Genomic DNA, 20,845 nt, shown 5'->3' on the forward strand with positions numbered 1-20,845 from the left:
GAGAAGTAGACGCCGCTTCCGGCGCTCGGTGCGGGGCGCCGCGGCCTGCGCTCCCGTGGAGGGCGTCCCTCGGCCCGCGCCCCTCGGCCCGCGGCCCCCGGCGCAGCGCGGCCCCCGGCCATGAGGCGGGCTCTGCCCGTTCCTCCGCGCCCCGAAACCGGCCTGGAAACGGGCGCGGAGCCGGGGGACTTAAATCTGGGGGTTCATTCCAGTGCGCGCGGGCTGACGGTGGATTGTCGCAGGCGGGGAACCGGCCCTTGTCAGAGTTTCCTGCTCGCGGTTGTGTGTTTTTCATCATTATCGTCATCGATGGTTCGGCGGAGGCCGGGGCTGCAGGGCGGATTTCGGGCCGGGTGTTTCTGGGCAGTGCATAGCTTCTCCTCTTCGCGAACTCAAGTGAGACTGTTCTCAGCTTTTAAGCGTTTATTCCCGATTTTGTTGTTTGTTTATTTCCCATGCACGCGTGTATTTCCCCTGCAGCGATGTAACTGACTTACCGTCGGTGCGTGTGGTGGCTCAGTGCCTGGTGCCGCCGGTGCAGGTGCTCGGGTTTCACACAGGGGCTGGACCTGGCCAGATGTTACCACATCTGCTTGGTCACGCGCCGGCACCGTACCTCCTTCCTTTAGAATCGTTCCAGCTGGAGGCATACTTCAGAGCTGAATTCAAAACCCTTGAACAAGGAGTAGAAACTAAAGGAAGTTTCACCTAGATGAAAAATAAAGAAAAAACACTGTATTTAAGAATCACTGTCAGGTTGCAGTCTTCATATTCTCTCTATATTAGGAGTAATCTGGAGTTTTACATCACTCTAGCAGAGGTGGAAATCAAATATCCATTTTCTATCACTGAAACTCATAACTTTGTATTTCTTAATAATGCTCATTCTTATCATAGTTTTCCTCTTTCTTTCCTCTCATCTTGTTCTACTCTGGAGAAGTTATAGTGTCCATTTTTCATACCATTTACTTATTTGCCAGTATGGTTGTACCAGGCTGTGCTGGTATGTGTCCCGCTTGACACATACCGCACAGCTGTGATCAGCATCCTGAGGTTCACTGATACATACTCAGGCACTGATTGTAGGAGATGGAGCTGCATTGACATTTTTTCCTCCTGCTGTTCTTTGTTGATATAGTGATTCCCAATGAAGATAAGCCATAGAAAAATAAATCCTTTTCTTAATTTACAAGTAAATGCTTATTTGGAAACAAACTTAGGCAAACCCTAAGAAGATGCACTAGAAATTAAGGGATGCGAGAAAGAGAAATGGATGAGATCAGAAAAGGTATATTGCAGGATTTAGCTCATTCACTCTTTTGCAAAACTGCAGTGAAAAGTTTCCCTAGGTGAATCTGGATTCAGGTTTAGCCCTAACCTGAGAGTTGTCTTCCTTGTTCAAGCAGGAATACCATAGATGTGTTTTAGTTGCAAAACAACATTTTGTGATCTAGTACCCTGTAGAATCTTGCAGGTGGAGAGAAAGCTACAAAAATTTATCAGTTCTGAAAGAGCTTTCATGTCAGTTGTTGCATGCGGCTTCACCTTATATGTACTTATGCCAGCAGAGTCAATGTGTGAAAAGACCTCTTGGTAAGGAATAATTGGTCATCTTATGTGAGTATCCCGCCCTCTTAGTGTCCAGGTCGTGGTGCACCTGTTGGGTGCTGGGTGTGCACTGACTTCAGTGTCACTGGATACTCACAGAATCCAAAGCTAGTTTATGAATTAATTCTAAAAATGAATTAACATTTTCTTTCTGTATTTGACTTCCAAATAAGCATTAAATCTGTAGAAGAGCCCAGCTAAACTGTTTGAAGAAATGGCACTTACCTAAGCTGAGGCTGCCCTGGTGCTCAGGGAACAGTTCCCTCTGGCATTCCCAGTTTTCCATCAGATACTGGTGTTTTTTGAAGCAGACCTAGCGCACTTCAAAGTGGCTGGCAATAGGCTGTAGTTGCTTCTCACTCTCAATACTATGTTATTTGTGAGCAGCGCTAGTTCAGGAGACTGTTCTCAAAACCATCATCTGGGGTTTAGTGCGATTCTTCTGTTCAGTTGTTTTGTCTTTAGGGTTCTTATAAACCCCCTGCACTGCAGAATTCCTTGCTGTGGCATAGGGAGGCCTGTCCTGAAGATTATTCAGAGATTATTTTATGAGTAGGAAAAAAATATGCCTAACTAGAAGTTACACTTTAGAAAACATGTATTTTCTACATTTAATATTGATATAGAATACAACACTAGCTTAAGTTTTTAAATACTAGGATAGAGTAATTTAATTTTGAGGATTTACTGAATAACCAGGAAATAATAATAAGGGAAGTGTAAGGAGTTTCCTGTTACTTGACCAAATTCATTCAGTGGGTGGCTTTAAGAAGAAAATGTGTGAATGATGACAAAAATTACACCTGATGAGGGAACCAACATTTTTAGAAGTTCCTAGGACCCTATCTTTGCTTTTAACCCTGTTGGCAGCTCAACATCTCTGAATAAAATCTTGTAAATTCTCTTCCCTGATTTGATCAGCCAAACAGTTGCATTCTGCCTACAAAGCAAGCTAATTCTCATGATGTTAGTGATCATTTATGGTCTTGTTTTCTGGATGTGCTCAATGGTTTTGCTGTTCTCAATATACATTTTGAATTACTGCTAACTAATTTGAAATATTCTGGTTTTGCAGCCCAACTGGATCCCATGTGGAATGGTGTAAACAGCTGATAGCTGCGACCATTTCTAGTCAGATTTCAGGGTCTGTCCCATCAGAAGGCATGTCCAGGGACTACAGGGTAAGTGACTTGAGGAATGCATTGATTTGTTTAAGAGGAAAGAGTGAATGATCAGGAAAGTCTTTGCTACCTTGATTGTCAGGTGGTAAGTACTTAAGCTATCACTGAATGTTTCAGAACTAGAAACACCTCGTTATGTGTAGGAGTTTTTGAATCTGCTTTGTGTTTTCCTCTGTATTTAAATAGTGGCATTGAAGTCTACAGAATAAAAATTAAGAGAGAGGTGAAAGGAAAATTAAAAGCCAGTGTATTGAATAAAATGCCGAAAGTGAGTTGTCTTTTCTTTTGATTACTACGTTTAATAAAAAAATAGTAAAGTAAATTAATAGTTACAGGTTTGAAAGTGTTTCTAGTGTGTGTCATTCAGAGTACAGAATTGAGCTTTCCAGATTTCACAAAAAAGAAATGCAGATGTCTTTATTACCATGTAAAGGACAGAAATTACTATTATTTTTCATGGGGTTTCACCAGAGAGAGAATTTAACAACAAACAAACAAACAAAAAATCACCCTTTTCATTCCCTCCCAGCAACATTTTTGTCACTAAGGTAATGATTGCACAGTATGGTTTACTTGTTAGGTTCTATTATGCTTTTTTACCCCAAGTCTTTCATGTTCATTTGCTCTTTCCTATATGTAGCCATATAGGAACTGAACTATCCAACTGAACTATCAGGAGTGAAGCATATGCAGTTTTCCTTCTCTTACAAATTGACAGAAGTCACCTTTGTTTCAAGTCTCTTTCAGAAACCCAGGCTTCTGCTGTCTAGATCCTTTTTCCTTTCCAGATTTGAAACACTTTCATAGTCTTTATTTAAAATGGCCAAGTGAAGATTTTATGGGGGTTTTTTTGTTTGTTTGTTTTTAATTAGATTTTAAATTATTTTCTAACAAGCTTTGTGGTTTAAAAGTTTATTGTCCAGAATCAGTGTATTTTAGATTCTGTGACAGCAGGTCGGATTCAGCCCAAGCCTGAAGATGAATCCACAAAATGTTTTTGGCTGTAGTCTACTTAAAAATTCACCTTCACAGAGTTTCACACTATTGGCACAGTCAGCAGCTTATGCTCATAAAAAAGTGTAGCTCTTCCATACTATGGCAGCTGAATTGCAAATGCTTACTTCAGGTCAAGGCTAACATCTTTGATAAAACATTGTGGGAAACCTTGCATAACAGCTGTCGATGTTGTATTTGCCCTGTAGATCAAGGACTTCATTTTAGTAAAATCCAAGTATGTAGGCTTGGTGTTCAGTTTTTCTCTGAGTTAGAACACATTCCTCTGGTGTAAAGAGCACTTTTGAATTCGAAGTAATGTCCTTCTCTATACCAGACTCCTCTTGGGTGTTATTTAACAGGAATAAGTCTTTCAAGGCCTAGTTAAATTCTACATCATTCTCACTTTCATAAAATGAAAGAAAAAAAAAAAACCCCAAACTTGGTGGTATTCAGAATTTTGTGTATAAATTGTATTTGGCATCATTGCATTGCCATGATTTGAAATCCCATATTTGTGTATAACATCATGGCATTTTTTATCCTAGAATACCTTTAGTTATGTTCAGGCCTAGTATCTTGTGAAGTGGTGTCTATGCTTTAGGAGAAGGTTTCCTTTGCACTTAGCTTTTGCAAGAATTCGGTAATATGATTAGTTGCTTAGTCAGTACCACTGGCAGGCTGGGTTTATTCATTATTAATGTGGAATTCACGTGTAAAAAGATAACGCCCATTTATAACTCAGTTTTCCTTTGAGACATCTTTCTCTTTTGATGTACACTGATCAATTTTCTGGGTCTTCATTACATTTGCTTACCTCGAATTGCTGCACTTAGAGACTGTCTTAAAGCAACTTGGAGCATTCAGGTAGGGCCAGATGTGTGCGTGTGTTTCTGAGACTGGTTCAGGCAGTTCTGTTGCTTTCTGCTGGATTTACCAGGAACTCACTGCTTTATTCTTTCTTTCATCCTTTTTTTTTTTTTAATGTTTCAATCAATATGTTTCCAAAAATAGGCAAATATATCGATTCTTATGTCTAATGGTGTTACGCATGTTACTTTGTTTAACCTTCCTTACCAGAATTTAATTTAGGGGAGGGTGAAGATGGAAGCAAAGGGGCTGCAAATGAAATGGTCAAAACTGGAGAGCACTGAGCAAGCTCTTGTTCACTTAAACCCTTCAACAACATGATCTCGCTGAACTCTGCTGTGTATGTCTTCTCTGACATACTCTCTGCCTGGACAGTATTCTGGAATGAGGGGTTCACCTAAGTGAAAATCACTTAGATTATAGTAGCTGAGCATAGACACCTTCAGAAATAAGTTGAGAAGAGTTGATGCTTCCTTGTTTTTCTGTTTGAATCTAAAAGATATGGCATTGTACTTCAAGGTTGTTATTGCAGGCTCATTGTCTTCCACCTAGAAGGATTACCAGGCTCTTTCTTTTCTTTTCACAATAGCACATTGTAACTGGATAAAATGGTGATTAGGAATGAATGTTTCAAAAGAGCTTGGCATTTGTTGCATTGCTAAAATGAAGTGGCAAGATTGTTTTTAGACCAAAACAATTCTGCAAATGAGAGCTACTAGATCTGCATGGTTTTGTTTCATTCTTTCAAAATCCAGCTATAATTAAAATGTTTGGAAGTAGAGTTCTGAAAATCTGATGAGCTTAGCTAATATATTTAACAAATCAAATATTTGTGATTTATTGGATAACCTTTTATATTTTAACTAACAGGTGTACAGGAGGCCTGTTATACGGGTAAGATTACCTTTGGCTAACAGTAAAATGGCCTCCTACCTGTTTGTCTTTTGTGCTGTGTGAGATCTTGGTGTGTCAAGTGTTCTTCTTTACTTCATTAATGGTTTTTATGAACCAGTCAGACCATTTTGCTATGCAGTGCAACAGCTTCTTTGCCATAGAAATGCTTTATATACATTACAATGTTTTCATGAGCAATAAAAGTCAATGTGTAAGAGAGCAGTATTTTTAAATTATGTTTTGAATGTGCAACACTAACTTCAGTTTTATTACATTAATTTTGACAAAATGGATGCTTGCAGCTGAGGCTTACATGCTTCGGACTACGGAGTACTATGTTAGCAGCTTTAACGTGTTATCTATGCTAAAGAATATTAGTGGTGAAAGCATTATGTCTTTGTCTATCATATTTAAATAAGATACCAATTCATGCTTGCCTTTATACCTGTTTTACTTAAATTGTTACCACCCTTGTAGTACAACTGAAAGTTAAGTTTGAACTTAGACACTAGTGCAATGACTTGCATCTTTTTAATAATTTTGAGTCTGGGTCTTGCCCGTTGTTCATTGGAGAGAGAAAAAGGGCATGCCTTGTTTTCTTGTCGCTATCTCTTAGTAACATTTATGGAGTGAGAAATGATCTGGATAGTGTTCTGACATTGTTCATGAAATGTGTCTAACACTTATATTCAAACAAAGACCTCTTGTTCAGTCTCAAACCAGGAGACGAAGTCTGAATGATTTCTTTTTCTCATCTGTTGTTTACATATTTGAAAAAGATGTGTTTAATCCAATCATACAAACACACAAGTTGATTTTTAATGTTTTTTTTAATAGATAGCTCTTGAAATAATTGGTCTGGGTTGAGTAACAAAAATTGATTGGTTTTATTCCGTTTTTTCATAGTTCTTTGTAAAGGCTTTGATCTGTGAAGGATCTGCTGTGCTTCTTTCTCTTTCATTTATTTAAAATCTTTTGGCGTAATTGCTGGTTGTCTTTCTGGTTTTCTTCCAGAGATCACAATATCTCTTTTGCTTTAATTTCAGAAACAATGTTTTTATGGTCTGAAATTTAAGTAATTTCTATGTAACAGTATTCCACCAATACATAAATGTTAGGAGTTCTTTAGAATTTGAAAAGGTTTTTTAATTAATTTGTAAACTCTTGTAGAGTTCAAATTATCTGAAGATATCTGAAGTCCTTCCTCTAAGTTTTTCTTTTTTGAGGGTTCTGTAGAAAGAAAAATTGACTTTAGCAAACATTTGTAAATTTAGACTGAGGCTGGTTTTGCAGTCTTATCAAGTGAGAAGTGCTTTGCATGTGAACTCGGAATAATAGACTATCATGAGCACAACTTCTCTCCAGTTAATAAAGAAAGAAGACAGAAGAACAATTTTGGCTGAATGTATTAAAACAATTCCTTCATATGACCCTGTGACATTTGTGCTTCTCTCTGGAGTGCATAAGGACCTTATGTTTATTAAAGAGATTTAATTAATATTCAGGATTTCTTGCCAACATGATGCAAAATTAACACAAAAAATGTGAATTGTTTGTATACTTTGCTAGGAAGAATAATTTTAGGTTCTGTAAAATTACTAGGTTTTCAGCAACAACACAAAAGTTGCTGGAAGTATATGTGAAACCATGAAACTGAAAGTTCAATTAAAACATGTTTTATACAGTGGAGCATTTTCTAAATTGTCGAGATGCTTCTATTTGATGTCGACCTATTTTTTCCTTAAAAGATTGCATGAGTCTTCCCCTAATGCTACGATTGCAAGCTGTACTCAGTTTCTTCTATTGATAAGCATGTGGCATACTTCGAATTCATTTTCTTCACTATGAGGTTGTTTGTCTTAAAAAGACAGTACATACTTTTATGTTCTTATCTACCAGCACTGACTCTTTTGTGAAAAAGGGAGTATATTTTTCTTTTTGTGCTGTGCCAAATAACATCAAAAAGATAGTGCTAATAGCTTGGAATCCTTTCTGTGGAAAGTAGTTTATGCCAGGAGTGGAAGATTTTGAATAGCTAAATTGGAGTTAAAGTATATGCTGTCTTTTTAAGGAAAGTGAAAAAAGGGAAACAACAAAGAAAAGATTCTGTCCTTTCACCTGTTGTCTGCATGTTTTTTCCTGTTACTTCTCTCTTGCCCTACTGCTGCCTCATGCAATGCAGGATATTCAGGATGGACACAATGGCTATCATTCTGAAGCAGAACCTGATCAGGTGGCAAGTTTTACTCATCTTTCTTTCATTAACTGTGTAGCAAGGTACTGTATGTTAGTACTTGTAGTTTACATAGAAATCTTTTTCATGCAAGAGAATCCATAGAAAGCATTTAGTATGTTAACCGGTTACGTGCTAGGTAGGGTTTTTGTGTAATGTCAAGTAGTCTAAAATGTAATACTGCACATAAACCCCTACCTGACAGATCACATTCATCCTTCTAAATTTGTAAGTATTGGCTGATTCTCTAAATGTCATCTCTCGTGACAGGGTGCTGACTATAAAATTTTGTTAGTTTAGAAGAAAATCTAAAGCCAGAGATCAATTTAAATATCTTTAGAAATTATTTATTAATGAGGACTTGGGGTAGTTTGCTTGGAGGCATATAGATCCTACCAATTATTTGAATGTGAAACTGACCTGTAATTTAAGAGAAGGGTTATTAACATAGTCCATTATATTTATTCTCACTTCAGAATGTAAAATTTGAAACCTTAATATCTCATCATGTTGACCTGAGAGAGATCACTTTCTCACATGGTGCTTAAAAGTCCCGTAAACCCTTTTTTTCTTAATTAAAGTCTTTAGTACATTGTAAATCTTAGCTGCCAATGAAGGACCCAAAGGTTCAATCCTATATCATCCAGGAATGAAGCAATTTACTTAAATGAAAATTTATGGAATTAGCCCTTATTTTAAAACTGCTAATTTTTCTTCTATATTTCATTGTTACTTCATTCTTTAAGCTGACCTTCTGGATCCAAAATTCCTATAATGGACCTCTTCCATAACCTGTGGCACTCTCAGTAGAGTATTGATTGAAATAGAGCATCATGGGGTGCTTTTGACTTATGAAAAATACAAAATTAAAATGTTAATAAAGCTTCTGCCATGTAATTCTCTCAGATGAAAATGCTCAAATAAACAACATTAAAAATAGAAAAAAATTAACATGAGCTTTAAAATGTTCTCAAGTAGATAAAATACCCCAATACCTGCATTTAGCGAAAGACTAACAACTTAATTATAAATTTGGGCTGATCTCATTGTTCATATTTTTGTATGCTATATGTAGCTAGCATGTGAAACTGATTGTTGCATAAATGCTTCATTACTAATATGTTAGTAACGTGTATGCCTGTGTAATATTTATAATAATGAGTGTCGTGTTTGTGTTTTTGTTTTTTACTATGGTACTGTTTAATACAGTTGTGCCTTGTAAAAAAAGACACACTTCTTGTGTTCCAGTAATCTGGTAGTAAAAGCACTTTGCATCAAAATGTATTGATGTAGTACAGATGGGAAGTGAGATTTACTCATGGTTTTGGAATTCTGCCAGGCACTGCGGGATGGAAACAAACTAGCACAGATGGAAGAGGCTCCACTTTTTCCTGGAGAATCAATCAAAGTTATTGGTAAGCATACTACTGAGTACTATACTGGATACTGTTAAATCGCTAGTTTATTTATTTAAAAACAGAATATTGTTTTCTTTTGCCTTTTGATATTTCAATTTAATGCTGCTTTAGATTAGCTGATTTGGTGTGGATTTCTTTTGTCTTTCAAATCCATATGTAGGAAGGAGAGATCAGTTCCAGAGGATGACTTGCTCCATCTAGATAAATCAGGTTTTTTCAAGGGTTGGTTTGTTCCATACAGGTGTATGGGGTTGTATTTCTGCCTGGGGATGCCAAGGATACTTCATAGATTCAGAAGCTTCAAAACTGTGATAACAAAGAAGATGAAATTATGGAAAATTTAGTTTTTAGTTCCTAATGAGGTTTATTTCACTTTGATCCGTGACAGCAAACTGCATTAGCAGTACAGTACTTGGCTGGAAAAGAATAGTAGCTCTTTCAAATAAAAGTGAACATGAAGATATGGGGCTATAATTGAATTAGGGGGAAGTCAGTTGTGTACAGATGAGTAATTGGATGGTCTGAGGTGACTGTGGGTGCTTTACACCTCAGGGCAGGGACCAGAGCCACCGAAAGCTAAGAATACCAGCAGGGTGCTTTGTTACCTGCATGCTCTTACTGCAGCCTGTGCTAGCTGAGCCCTGCCCCAGTTGCTGAGCAGCCGTGGGACTGAGGGATTTGATTGTTTGCACCATTGAGCTAAAGACAGCTCTCAGTCCTGACAGCGTCTGAAAAGTAGGCTTTACTATAGAGGTCAAGCATCAAAATCTTACAGAACTGCTAAAATCTTGCTATTTTTAAATGGAAATAGATTTTTATGGAACAGATGTCTGTAATAGTAAAACAAAGCTTTAATTGGTCTGTTTTCCAGCTAAAGATGTCATGTACATCTGTCCATTTATGGGAGCAGTCAGTGGTACTCTAACAGTGACGGACTTCAGAATGTATATCAAAAGTGTTGAAAGGGTAAGACTTTGCTGTCTAACTGCATGTTGTTTCACGTAGGACTGTTGCTGAGGTAGATTTCAGAAAGTGATAAGTTTAGTGTAAGTGAAGTATGGTGTGTTAAACGGGAATTGTAGTTGACTCTAAAGAAACATATGTGAACAATATTAGTTTGTGTAACAAAATTGCTTTGGTTTATATACAAATTTCAGGATCCACCTTTTGTTGTTGATGTTCCCCTTGGAGTCATAAGTAGAGTTGAAAAAATTGGAGTACAGAGCCATGGAGACAACTCATGTGGTATAGAAATAGTTTGCAAGGTATGGTGTGGTAAAGATGTATTCATATTAAAGTATTTTCATCTCATTTTTCTGTAAGAGGAATCTGCATGCGCATGTGCTATTTTTCTGTCTGTTCAGTTCCCTGTATTTGAACCCTGCTTCATCTAGATAATATATTTCAATTCCTCTTATGATACTTGCAGTCTTAAATACTTCTGCCTTTTGTCTCAAGAGTGAATTCAAAGGAAAAGTGGCTATTTTTATATCTAGCAACTCTAGTGATGATCCTTGTCATCTGTTCTAATGTGGGTTAGATGATGTCAGTGTCTTAGTGCTACATATATGCCTTCCTTCAATCAAATTTCTTATAACTGCCTTTTTTTTTATCATAGATTAAAATAGTATAACTTATTTTTGACAGGATATGAGAAATTTGCGGCTGGCCTATAAACAGGAAGAGCAGAACAGATTAGAGATCTTTGAAAACCTTGTAACACGTGCATTTCCTGTTTCTAATGGGCTGGTAAGTCTTAAGATGTAGAGAAGACTGTCACTGGCTGTCATCTTTTTGGAAAGTATAGGTGGGAAAATAAGGGGCTGTATAACAACCATAGAAATGTTGATTCGTAAAATCTGTTACAGAGCACCAAGCTACTCTGACCCTGTTTTCTTGTTGCATTAATTCTTAGAACATTATGCTATGTCCTGCTAGCAGTAAAGTTAGTTAACTTGTACATAACTGCTGAGATTTGCATTTGCCTAATGTTGCTGATTAAAAATATATATATGTATTGACTCTTATTTTCTGCAGCAGATAATACAGTCTGGAAGTTCTGTTGAAAATAACAAATAGGTACTATTAGTCTTGTTATTAGTTAGCTGCAGAATGCTGTTTCATTTGCTTGTATGGGTATGGAACTGGTTGAGAGGTAGGAGACCAAGGTTCTCATCCTGGCTTTGCCATTGATGTGTTGTATGATGACAGGCAAGTAACTTCAGGTCTCTCTATTTCCTATCTTGATTTTGTTAACTATATGGTGTGTACTTGAAGGAGGAAATGGTGTTTCATTTTCTTTCTAGCACAGTGTTGTCAAGTCTTGACTGAAGGTTTCATGTTTGCTGTTAAAGAGTTTTACAAGTGTTACATTTGAAATATTAGAAAGTTCACTCTTTTGGAACTTATTGTGCATACAGCCTATCAGACAGTAATTTATGCCTTTGCTTTGTTGTCTTTAGCCTCTTTTTGCATTCAGCTATAAAGAAAAGTTTGCTGTTAACGGCTGGAAAGTGTATGATCCAATTGTGGAATATAAGAGGCAGGTAAGTTATAAAAGTACTTGGTGTATTATTTTTTCTCCATCTCCCCCAGACACATTTAAATAAGAAAAAAATACTAAAGAAAACTCAAAGTTTTCAACTCTGGGTACGTACACACACTGTCTAGATCTCGTGTTTAGATAGTGAAATGCAAGTGACACCGAGAATGTTGAGAGCCTGCTGAAGCTGATAGAAGTAACATGTGCTGAGTACCTGAGCAAAATGGTCTATCTGAACAGGCATTCTTAAATCCACATTTTTCAAGTGCTGTTTCTAGAAAATATAGACTTTATAAAAACCTGTGTTTGAATAAGAATTAAATAGAAGAATAACTGCTGTTTGTCATTGTGGATCTACAGTTTGCTAGTTGCAAAAGTATTTTTGTTTCACTATATGGTCACTTTTTACCTGAGCATGCCACCTATTCAATTGGTTATTTCATGTATCGATTTTAAAGATAATAAATAGGAAAGACTTCTGGTGTTTTGGTTTATGGTTCAATCTGAAGACCTAAATTTTTAACTTATTTAGAAGAAAAATGTGGTTACACTTCTGTTTAAAAAAGTATGTAGCATATAAAAATATTCATCACCCCAAACTCATATGTAAAGATCTAACCTGAAAAATACAAAAATGTTTTGCTTTCATACAGGGCTTGCCCAATGAGAGTTGGAAAATATCCAAAATTAACAGCACCTATGAGCTTTGTGATACATATCCTGCTATTCTTGTTGTGCCAACCAGTGTAAAGGAGGATGACCTCTCAAAAGTGGCAGCGTTTAGAGCAAAAGGCAGAGTTCCAGTAAGTGAAACTTCTACAAAGTGGTATAAGTGCTCTACAAATTTGTAGCGTATAAGAAATTACTGGAGTTCTTTTAAGGTTTTTGGTTTTTTATTTTTAATAACAGTGGGTTGGCTTCCTTCCTGAAGCAGTGAGAGAGGGAGCAAAGAAAGAATTAGGGATTAGGCTTGATGGATTTATAACTGAAGAGAACAACTAAAATGTTGAAATGTGAGTCTCATTGCTTCGTTATTGTGCCATGTAATAAATTTTTGTTTGGAGTTAACACTTCCAAGCCACAATGGGATCTGATGCTAATTCACATATTAGCTTGTGTTCTGATTTGATGTGGAATATGTTACCTTCATAGCCGTTTTATTGAGAATAGACAAGTTTTGCAGGTAGCATAGGAACACCTTTAAATATGTTAGATCGTGACAGTTTTCATGCTATCCACCTGCTTACCAAGGTAGTGTACAGGTCTGTAGACTTCCACGCAGAAGCAGTTTTTCTTCTTCCTTTGTTTCTTGAGGGGGTTTTGTGTTTATGTTCATTTGGTTGGTTGGTTGGTTGTTTTTTGTTTGTTTGTTTTTCTAATTATTAAGATGCAGTAGCAGGCTTAGTTTTTATTAGAAATAAAAGCTAAGATGTTTAGAATCACCCTGCATTTCAAGCTCAGATCTGGGGTGAGCAGTGCTAGCGTGCTGTCAATATGGTTTTGCATCAACTCGTCCTTAAATTTGCATTTCTTGGTTTGCCAGGAAGTGACATGTAGACAGCATAATTGTCTAATTGTGCTCTGGTCTACTGCTTTTATAGTAGTATAGTAAACTAAAATAATTTTCTTCCAGGTGTTATCCTGGATTCATCCTGAGAGCCAAGCAACAATAACACGATGCAGTCAGCCGTCGGTCGGCCCAAATGATAAGCGTTGCAAAGAAGATGAAAAATATTTACAGACAATAATGGATGCCAATGCTCAGTCACATAAACTGATCATCTTTGATGCCAGACAGAATAGTGTTGCAGACACAAACAAGGTAAGTTGGTATCATAACTAGCGTTAGTAGTTCTATCTTTATTACAAGGCTAAAGACTGAGTAAGGGATGAGGATGAGGAGAGCTCAATGTTGAAAAGAGATGAAAAAGGATCTCTAAAGAGGGCATGGGAAGGAAGGTAAGCTGCTTGTAGAATGTTGGTAGGGCTGGCAGGAACTGAAAGCAGTATGAAGACATAGCTAAGAAATGATGCGGTAAAGCCCACAAAAGACCAAAGGTTTCAGTAGTAGCAGTTATTTTTCTCCTTCCTAGTAGCTGGTGCAGTGCTTTGTTTTCGACTTCAGCCTGAGAACAGTGCTGATAACACATGGATGTTTTTAGTTGTTGCTAAGTAACACTTACTCCAATCAAGGACTTTTCAGTCTCATGCTCTGCCAGTGAGGAGGGGCACGGGAAGCTGGGAGGAAGCAGAGACAGGACACCTGACCCAAACTAGCCAAAGGGGTATTCCATACCACAGCACGTCACGCCCAGTATATAAACTGGGGGGAGTCACCCAGAAGGCCCAGATCGCTGCTGGGGTCAGGCTGAGTATTGGTCGGCAGGTGGTGAGCAATTGTACTGTGCATCACTTGTGTTTATTGTTTTCTTTTCCTTTTCCCCTTTTAGTTTTATATTCCCTCCCCTTGTTATTTCCCTTATCATTATTATCATTGGTGGTAGCAGTAGTGGTTTTGCATTAATACCTTAGTTACTGGACTGTTCTTATCTCAACCCGTGGGATTTACATTCTTTTGATTCTCCTCCCGATCCCTCTGGGAGCTGTGGGGGGGAGTGAGCGAGTGGCTGCCTGGTTCTGAGTTACCAGCTGGGCTTAGACCATGACAATGGATGTATTATCAAATGTAGCCTCTTACAATTAGAATTTCTTTCATCTAAAAAATATAGTCTAGTGCTTCTTAGAAAAACAAAAGCCAAAAATATGGTTTTATTAGTGCTAAAATAATCCTCTCTCAGAAAATCCTGAAACCTGACCAGAATAACTCTCTCAACCTTATACTGAAATCCCGTACATGTTCTTTTCTTCGTCTGTTTCTACTCTTTGAATGACAGGCTAAAGGTGGAGGATATGAAAGTGAAAGTGCCTACCCAAATGCAGAGCTGGTCTTTCTGGAAATTCATAATATACACGTGATGAGAGAATCCCTGCGTAAACTTAAAGAAATAGTTTATCCTACTATTGATGAGACCCGGTGGTTATCAAATGTGGACTCCACACATTGGCTGGAATATATAAGGGTAAAATACTTTTGATGTGAAAAATCAGTTGTATTTTTAAACCATGTTTTTAACTTGCATTTCTGAAAATATTAATAAAATAATGTCTAGATTTAAGCACGTTGCTTTGATCAGGTAATCATCTTAAAAACCCTTAATTTTTAAATCAGCATTCCATAATAACTTTGTGTTTCCAGTTTTATGTATTGGTAGGTAGCGAGTTAATTCCTGATAGTGCAGTATTGTACTTAGTGTTGGACAATGTTTTATTTTCTTGAGAGGGAATGTTTGTGAGCAGTCCAGGGTTATCCCTGCTTTTTGGAAGAATGCCCTGGGAACTTCAGATTGTATTTGAACAACTGCCAAAAGGCCTTGACTGTAAATCATGCAGTCTTTCTCATCCTTCCCTCCTTCAGTGCAATGTCAGTGTTCTTGTGCTGGGCACCTACATGTTCATGGCCTGTTTATAGTCAGCACTCTACTGGCTATAATCTGCTCTCTTATTCAACATAATATTAAATCACTACCATACTCAGTTTTACAGTCTGTTTCACTAACCTCTGAAATACTTTTAGAATAGACTATTTCATTATCACATTCACTCTCCTGTTTATGATGAATATGGATGGAGTGGAATTTATTAGCAACTGGCTCAAATGTCACTCAGGCCAAACATGTTTGGGATCATTCATTAGTTTTACTCTTCTATTAACTAGTGCTTGCTAACTCCTGCAGGAGAACCAGTAGAGGGAGCAAACGCTAAATTAAGAATTAAACAAATTTAATGATCTTTTGGGACAGTTTAATGTTTTTATTCTCTTGAAGTTGGACTGTTTCAAACAGCTTTGGGAATCTGAGTATCTGGAAACCTTTTCTGGTGAGCCTGGCATTAAATACGATAATCTGTTTTTAAAAGTGAAGTTGTTTGGGCTGGTCGTCACCTTTGAAGTCATTGAAGTCATTGACATTGACTTCAGTGGGGTTTCTGGGCTTGGACCTGTCTGAAGTGGTCCTTGATGCCACTTTTGCACAGATGACAATAGCATGGCAATTTTAAATTTCATTTAAATTATTTTAAAGAGTTGACACACACATAACATTCTTCATGAATGTGTCCCTTACATGATACTTCATGCTTATGTCTTGACAGCACAAACTGTGGCCTGATTTCTTACAAGCTGCCATTACTGTGGCAGTGTTGATAGTATCTCGCTGTGCTTTTATCCAGAATCACATGCCTGCCTTGCCTGTTTGATTTGGCTTGTAATAGCAATTAACAAATCCACAACTTTACTCTTAACACATTTTCTGGGCTCAGACCTGTGTGATTGTGTCCCAGTTTAATGCGATTCATTACTGGAAATTTCACCTTCCTAGCATTGGGCACTCACAGTACTTTGAAGGTGGTCCAGGAGTACCTGAGGAGGTACCAGTAACATTCTGTGTGTGCAAAGACAGTAGTAACAATGGGAGTAGAGTTGCTTGGTGCTTGTTGCCTACCCAGGATATTTCCTCAAGCCCTCCAGGGTCTTTCAAGGTAGAACTTGTGCTAATGATTATTTTTAAACCAATTCTCATTTTCTAAACCAATGCAAAGCCAGTTATTCATTAGGAGCTCTAACTCAAATACTGTGATGGTTGCTAAGTTTCGAAACATCTATAAAGAATAATAGTTTGTGGAGGAAGCTTCTTTCTAAAGGCTTTTGTCCAAAGTAGAATAAAATTCTTCACCTGCTCCACAGATATTTACCAAATTAATAGTAACTCTGTTTTCTGTCTCCCATTTTCTGCTTATTGCCTGTACCTGTTCTGTCCTTTTTTCAGCTGTATTCCTTCAGAGGCATCTGTGTTCTTCTATTCAGGAAAATTTGCAGCAAGCTATTACATACCTGTATAGAATCACAGAATCATAGAATAGTTAGGGTTGGAAAGGACCTTAAGATCATCTGGTTCCAACCCACCTGCCATGGGAAGGGGCACCTCGCACTGAACTATGTTCCCCAAGGCTCTGTCCAACCTGGCCTTGAACACTGCCAAGGATAGCACATTCACGACTTTCTTGGACAGCCCATTCCAGTGCCTCACCACCTTCACAGTAAAGAGCTTCTTCCTTATATCTAATCTAAACTTCCCCTGTTTAAGTTTGAACCCAATACCCCTTGTCCTGTTGCTACAGTCCCTAAGGAAGAGTCTCTCTCCAGCATCCTTGTAGGCCCCCTTCAGATACTGGAAGGCTGCTATGAGGTCTCCACGCAGCCTTCTCTTCTCCAGGCTGAACAGCCCCAACTTTCTCAGCCTGTCTTCATACAGAAGGTGCTCCAGCCCCCTTATCATCCTCGTGGCCCTCCTCTGGACTTGCTCCAACAGCTCCATGTCCTTCTTATGTTGAGGACACCAGAACTGTATGCAGTACTCCAAGTGAGGTCTCACGAGAGCAGAGTGGAGGGGCAGGATCACCTCCTTTGACCTGCTGGTCACGCTTCTTTTGATGCAGCCCAGGATACAGTTGGCTTTCTGGGCTGCGAGTGCACACTGAAGCCAGGTCATGTTCAGTTTCTCATCAACCAACATGCTCAAGTCCTCCTCCGCAGGGCTGCTCTGAATCTCTTCTCCACCCAACCTGTAGTGGTTGGGGTTTTTTTTCACATATTTTTCAGTCTTATAATAGGTCATGTTATAGAGACAAATCTTTACAGGAGAGAGATTATTCAGCTGTTTTAAAAATACTACAGAGCAGCATAAGGGAACAAGAGAAGGGTTTTTTTGTGGGGGAGGAGAATAACAAGTTCACACAGGTGATCTCAGTCCTGTGCCATCTCTATCCTTTGCTCTCCAGCATGCTTCTGAATCCATGCTATTAATGGTGTACTTATGGGTTGAATACAATGTATGATTCATGCACGAAGTAATCAGCACAGGCTCCCAGCCAGGGGTGTCTGGGTTTGTTTGGATTGTGTTTTGATTTAGATTAGCTGGATGGTTTGTCCCTTTTTCTAAAGGTAGTAGTTGAAAACTGAAAGCTGAGGAAGAAAGAGTGCTTGATTACTGTGATAATGAACTTTGAAAACACTGAACCTTCAGCCTTTGGAATAGGTTACAGTACTTGTGTCTGTTCATCATGATACAGAATTTCAGATTTAATTTAGAGAAGGTTCTTTTGCTATGTGCTACTAATAATGGAGGCTGGTAAGAACTCTCTCTTGGACAACAGAGTGCACACAGGTTTTGTACCTCTCGGATTATGCCTACCACCATTCAGAAATCTCCAATTTAAAGCAATGTCATCCAGATGATTATGTAATTAATCTGAAACTTTAACATATATTCACCTTAAGAGTATAAAATTATAACTTTCTGGGGGTAGATTTTTGGTTCGTATTTAATATGTTTGGTTTTTGTTTGTTTTTTGTTTGTTTAAGATGCTTCTTGCCGGAGCAGTAAGAATTGCAGATAAAATTGAGTCTGGTAAAACATCTGTAGTGGTACATTGCAGTGATGGTTGGGATCGAACTGCACAGCTCACTGCACTAGCTATGCTTATGCTGGACAGCTATTACAGAACTCTCAAGGGGTTTGAAGTTCTTATAGAGAAAGAATGGATAAGTTTTGGACATCGATTTGCAATGGTAAGCTGAAAGATTTCATATGCGGTTTGTCACTTTCAGAGCTTGTATTTCAAATAGCATGTTATCTCGTAGTACTCTGCTGCATTTTAGTTGTCTCTGGTGTCCTTCTTTTAATGGTGTGATTGCGTCAGAGAATTATGACCTGTTCATTTTTATCAGGAAATCTCTGTGTGAGGTATAATATAAAGTAAATAAGAATGAAGTGGCTTGAACATAATGGTTAGAAAAAATTAGATAGTTTTTTTGTAAGGAAGAGAGATTGTAGCACATTGCCTCATCTTTAACAATCTTACGAATGGAGAAACAAGGAAAACAATTAAGGTGTCTAGAAGGTAACATTGCTGGAACCATTACTGTTATTTAAGGTTGAAGTGTAATTTAACACATGGGCTAGAAGGGAATTAGGACGTAAATTATTATGACACACTGTGGGCTCTGACTCTAAGATGGTTTAAGGAGAAATGACGTAGCTATGGCAGGTGGCTATGGATGAGTTTTTATTTCAGTACAGTCTTAGTAAATACCTACCAGTTTGACCCCACTGTTAGAGATAAATGGTTGTGCAGTAGAAGAGGGGGAAACAACTGGCACAGCTTTGTTGACCAAGTGTAATTCCAGCTCTGCTCAACAGCAGAGGTGTATCCATGTGAATATTGGAATGTGTGTTGAGTAGTTGAAAAATACGGGTTAGCATTATGGAATTTCGTATGCAGTTTGCCTGTCTTGTTCCACCGCTGGAACATATGTAAGAGTTTCTGAGCTTTTAAGTGTTGGATTGGTACTATAAATACACTAGACTGAAATTAAAAGTTTGATTTGGCTTTCAGCGAGTAGGACACGGAGATGATGATCATGCTGGTGCAGACCGATCTCCCATTTTCCTTCAGTTCATTGACTGTGTCTGGCAAATGACAAAGCAGGTAAGATGCTTACGAGTATATTTCTAAGAAGTCTCAGACTTTATCTTGGGAACATAACGCATTTAGGAGAACACATTCCTTTGCAGAGCAGTAGCATGTTTTGCTGAAGTTGGTTTTGCAGTGACTGCACCATGCACACATACGGAAACTTTTGCTCAAAGTGAGGTACAAGAAGCTAGAGTAGAAATAGTGATTTAAAACCAAAATACCAGCAATCCTTTTGTTTAAAATAGGCTTTCAAAGGATTTTCTGATTACATAAATGAGGGTTATTGATGAGGTGAATTATTTGCGTTGCATATTCACTGGTAGAGTACATGTTCGTATGGATTTATATTGTCCTCAAGAAACAGCAAAAATCCAGGCTGACTGTGAACTGAGGGGAAGAAAGGGTTCTTCTATGTGTGTCTCAAATGTGAAATACAAGTTAATGTTGGCTTCGTTGTGCATACAGGACAGCCTTTCTGACATACAAGCCTATTCTCAGATAAGTTTTATTACTTCCAGCACTGCTGTTAGCTCTTCATTAGGCGAGATCTTGGAAATTAGTGATATTTGAGATATCAAAATATTAAAATTCTCATTTTTTTCTGAGTATGTTGAATTATTTCATGGCTTTAGCCTTCATTTTCCTTACTTGCACCTCCATGAGCATAAACCTAAGATTTTTCTGAGCTTTTATATTGTTGTTCCTTAATGGGGTTACTGAAATAGGTTGTCCACATGAAGGCTTTATTTCCAAGTAAATTAGAAGTGCTTGACTCCTCTTTTTTTTTTTCCTCCTTGAAGCCTAAAGTAGATCTGTGCTCTGATGGTAAAAGCAATTATACTGAAGTCTGCATAGTGTGTGATTTGTTTCGAAGAGAGGAGGTTAACTATCTGGTTCCATATGATTCTAGGGCTCCCAGGTCTCTTAGCTTAGTCTTCTTGTTCTGAACTTGGTTCTTAAAACCTTACATCATAGTTTCCAAAACTTGTATTCAAAACAGTCATCGTCAGTGCTTTATGAAAGTTCCCTGTTGTAATACTGGGCCCTTGTCCAGAGTCCCTTGAAGACTTTTGCTTTCTGTGTATCTATATTTCAGCATTAATGTGGTGTTTAGTATGGCTGGAGAAAGTAAATGAAAAATTCTGCCCTTCTCAGAGGAAAACTAATAACAATAGCAAAAAGAAGCAGTTCTAAACACCTGGCAGGAACAAAAGTCCTCTGGGGAGATCCTTAATTGAGAGCAGCCTCTTCTATTTTTGTGATCTCCCTTGCCGCCTCCTATTTCTTGCTATAAACAGTTTAGTTCCCTCTACTTAAAAAAAACACCCAACAGACGAGGGGCAGAGGGAAATCTGTGAAGCGTTTTGCCAATACCACATCTGTTCAAAACCTACATCCAGAAACTGCTCTGAAATATGTGAATGGCAGCGGCATTGAGAAATCATTATTGTTACAGCATGATGGGGAAAAAAAGAAAATGGCATTCTTGGAGGATTCTTGGCTTCTTATTTTT

At 38.0% G+C, this 20,845-nt stretch overlaps 1 protein-coding gene across 7 annotated transcripts in view; it reads left to right on the forward strand.

Annotated features, from left to right (window-relative positions):
* The window catches only part of MTMR1 (myotubularin related protein 1), a 44,292-nt gene that overhangs the window by 339 nt on the left and 23,108 nt on the right, over positions 1–20,845 (forward strand). Inside the window, exons 2-14 of one of the 7 annotated variants that reach the window (XM_030498098.1) lie at positions 2,684–2,789; positions 5,523–5,546; positions 7,729–7,782; positions 9,119–9,194; positions 10,069–10,163; positions 10,355–10,462; positions 10,845–10,946; positions 11,660–11,743; positions 12,393–12,542; positions 13,373–13,561; positions 14,634–14,819; positions 18,218–18,424; positions 19,252–19,344. In XM_030498098.1, the coding sequence (XP_030353958.1) occupies positions 2,772–2,789; positions 5,523–5,546; positions 7,729–7,782; positions 9,119–9,194; positions 10,069–10,163; positions 10,355–10,462; positions 10,845–10,946; positions 11,660–11,743; positions 12,393–12,542; positions 13,373–13,561; positions 14,634–14,819; positions 18,218–18,424; positions 19,252–19,344 (1,386 nt within the window). In that variant the 5' untranslated portion in view covers positions 2,684–2,771. Of the gene's footprint in view, positions 1–2,683; positions 2,790–5,522; positions 5,547–7,728; positions 7,783–9,105; positions 9,195–10,046; positions 10,164–10,354; positions 10,463–10,844; positions 10,947–11,659; positions 11,744–12,392; positions 12,543–13,372; positions 13,562–14,633; positions 14,820–18,217; positions 18,425–19,251; positions 19,345–20,845 lie in introns of those variants that run through there. The other 6 variants (XM_030498099.1, XM_030498102.1, XM_030498100.1 and 3 more) reach the window with 6 other exon arrangements.

The sequence above is a fragment of the Strigops habroptila genome, chromosome 9 (assembly GCF_004027225.2).
Source record: "Strigops habroptila isolate Jane chromosome 9, bStrHab1.2.pri, whole genome shotgun sequence".
Lineage (NCBI taxonomy): Eukaryota > Metazoa > Chordata > Aves > Psittaciformes > Psittacidae > Strigops > Strigops habroptila.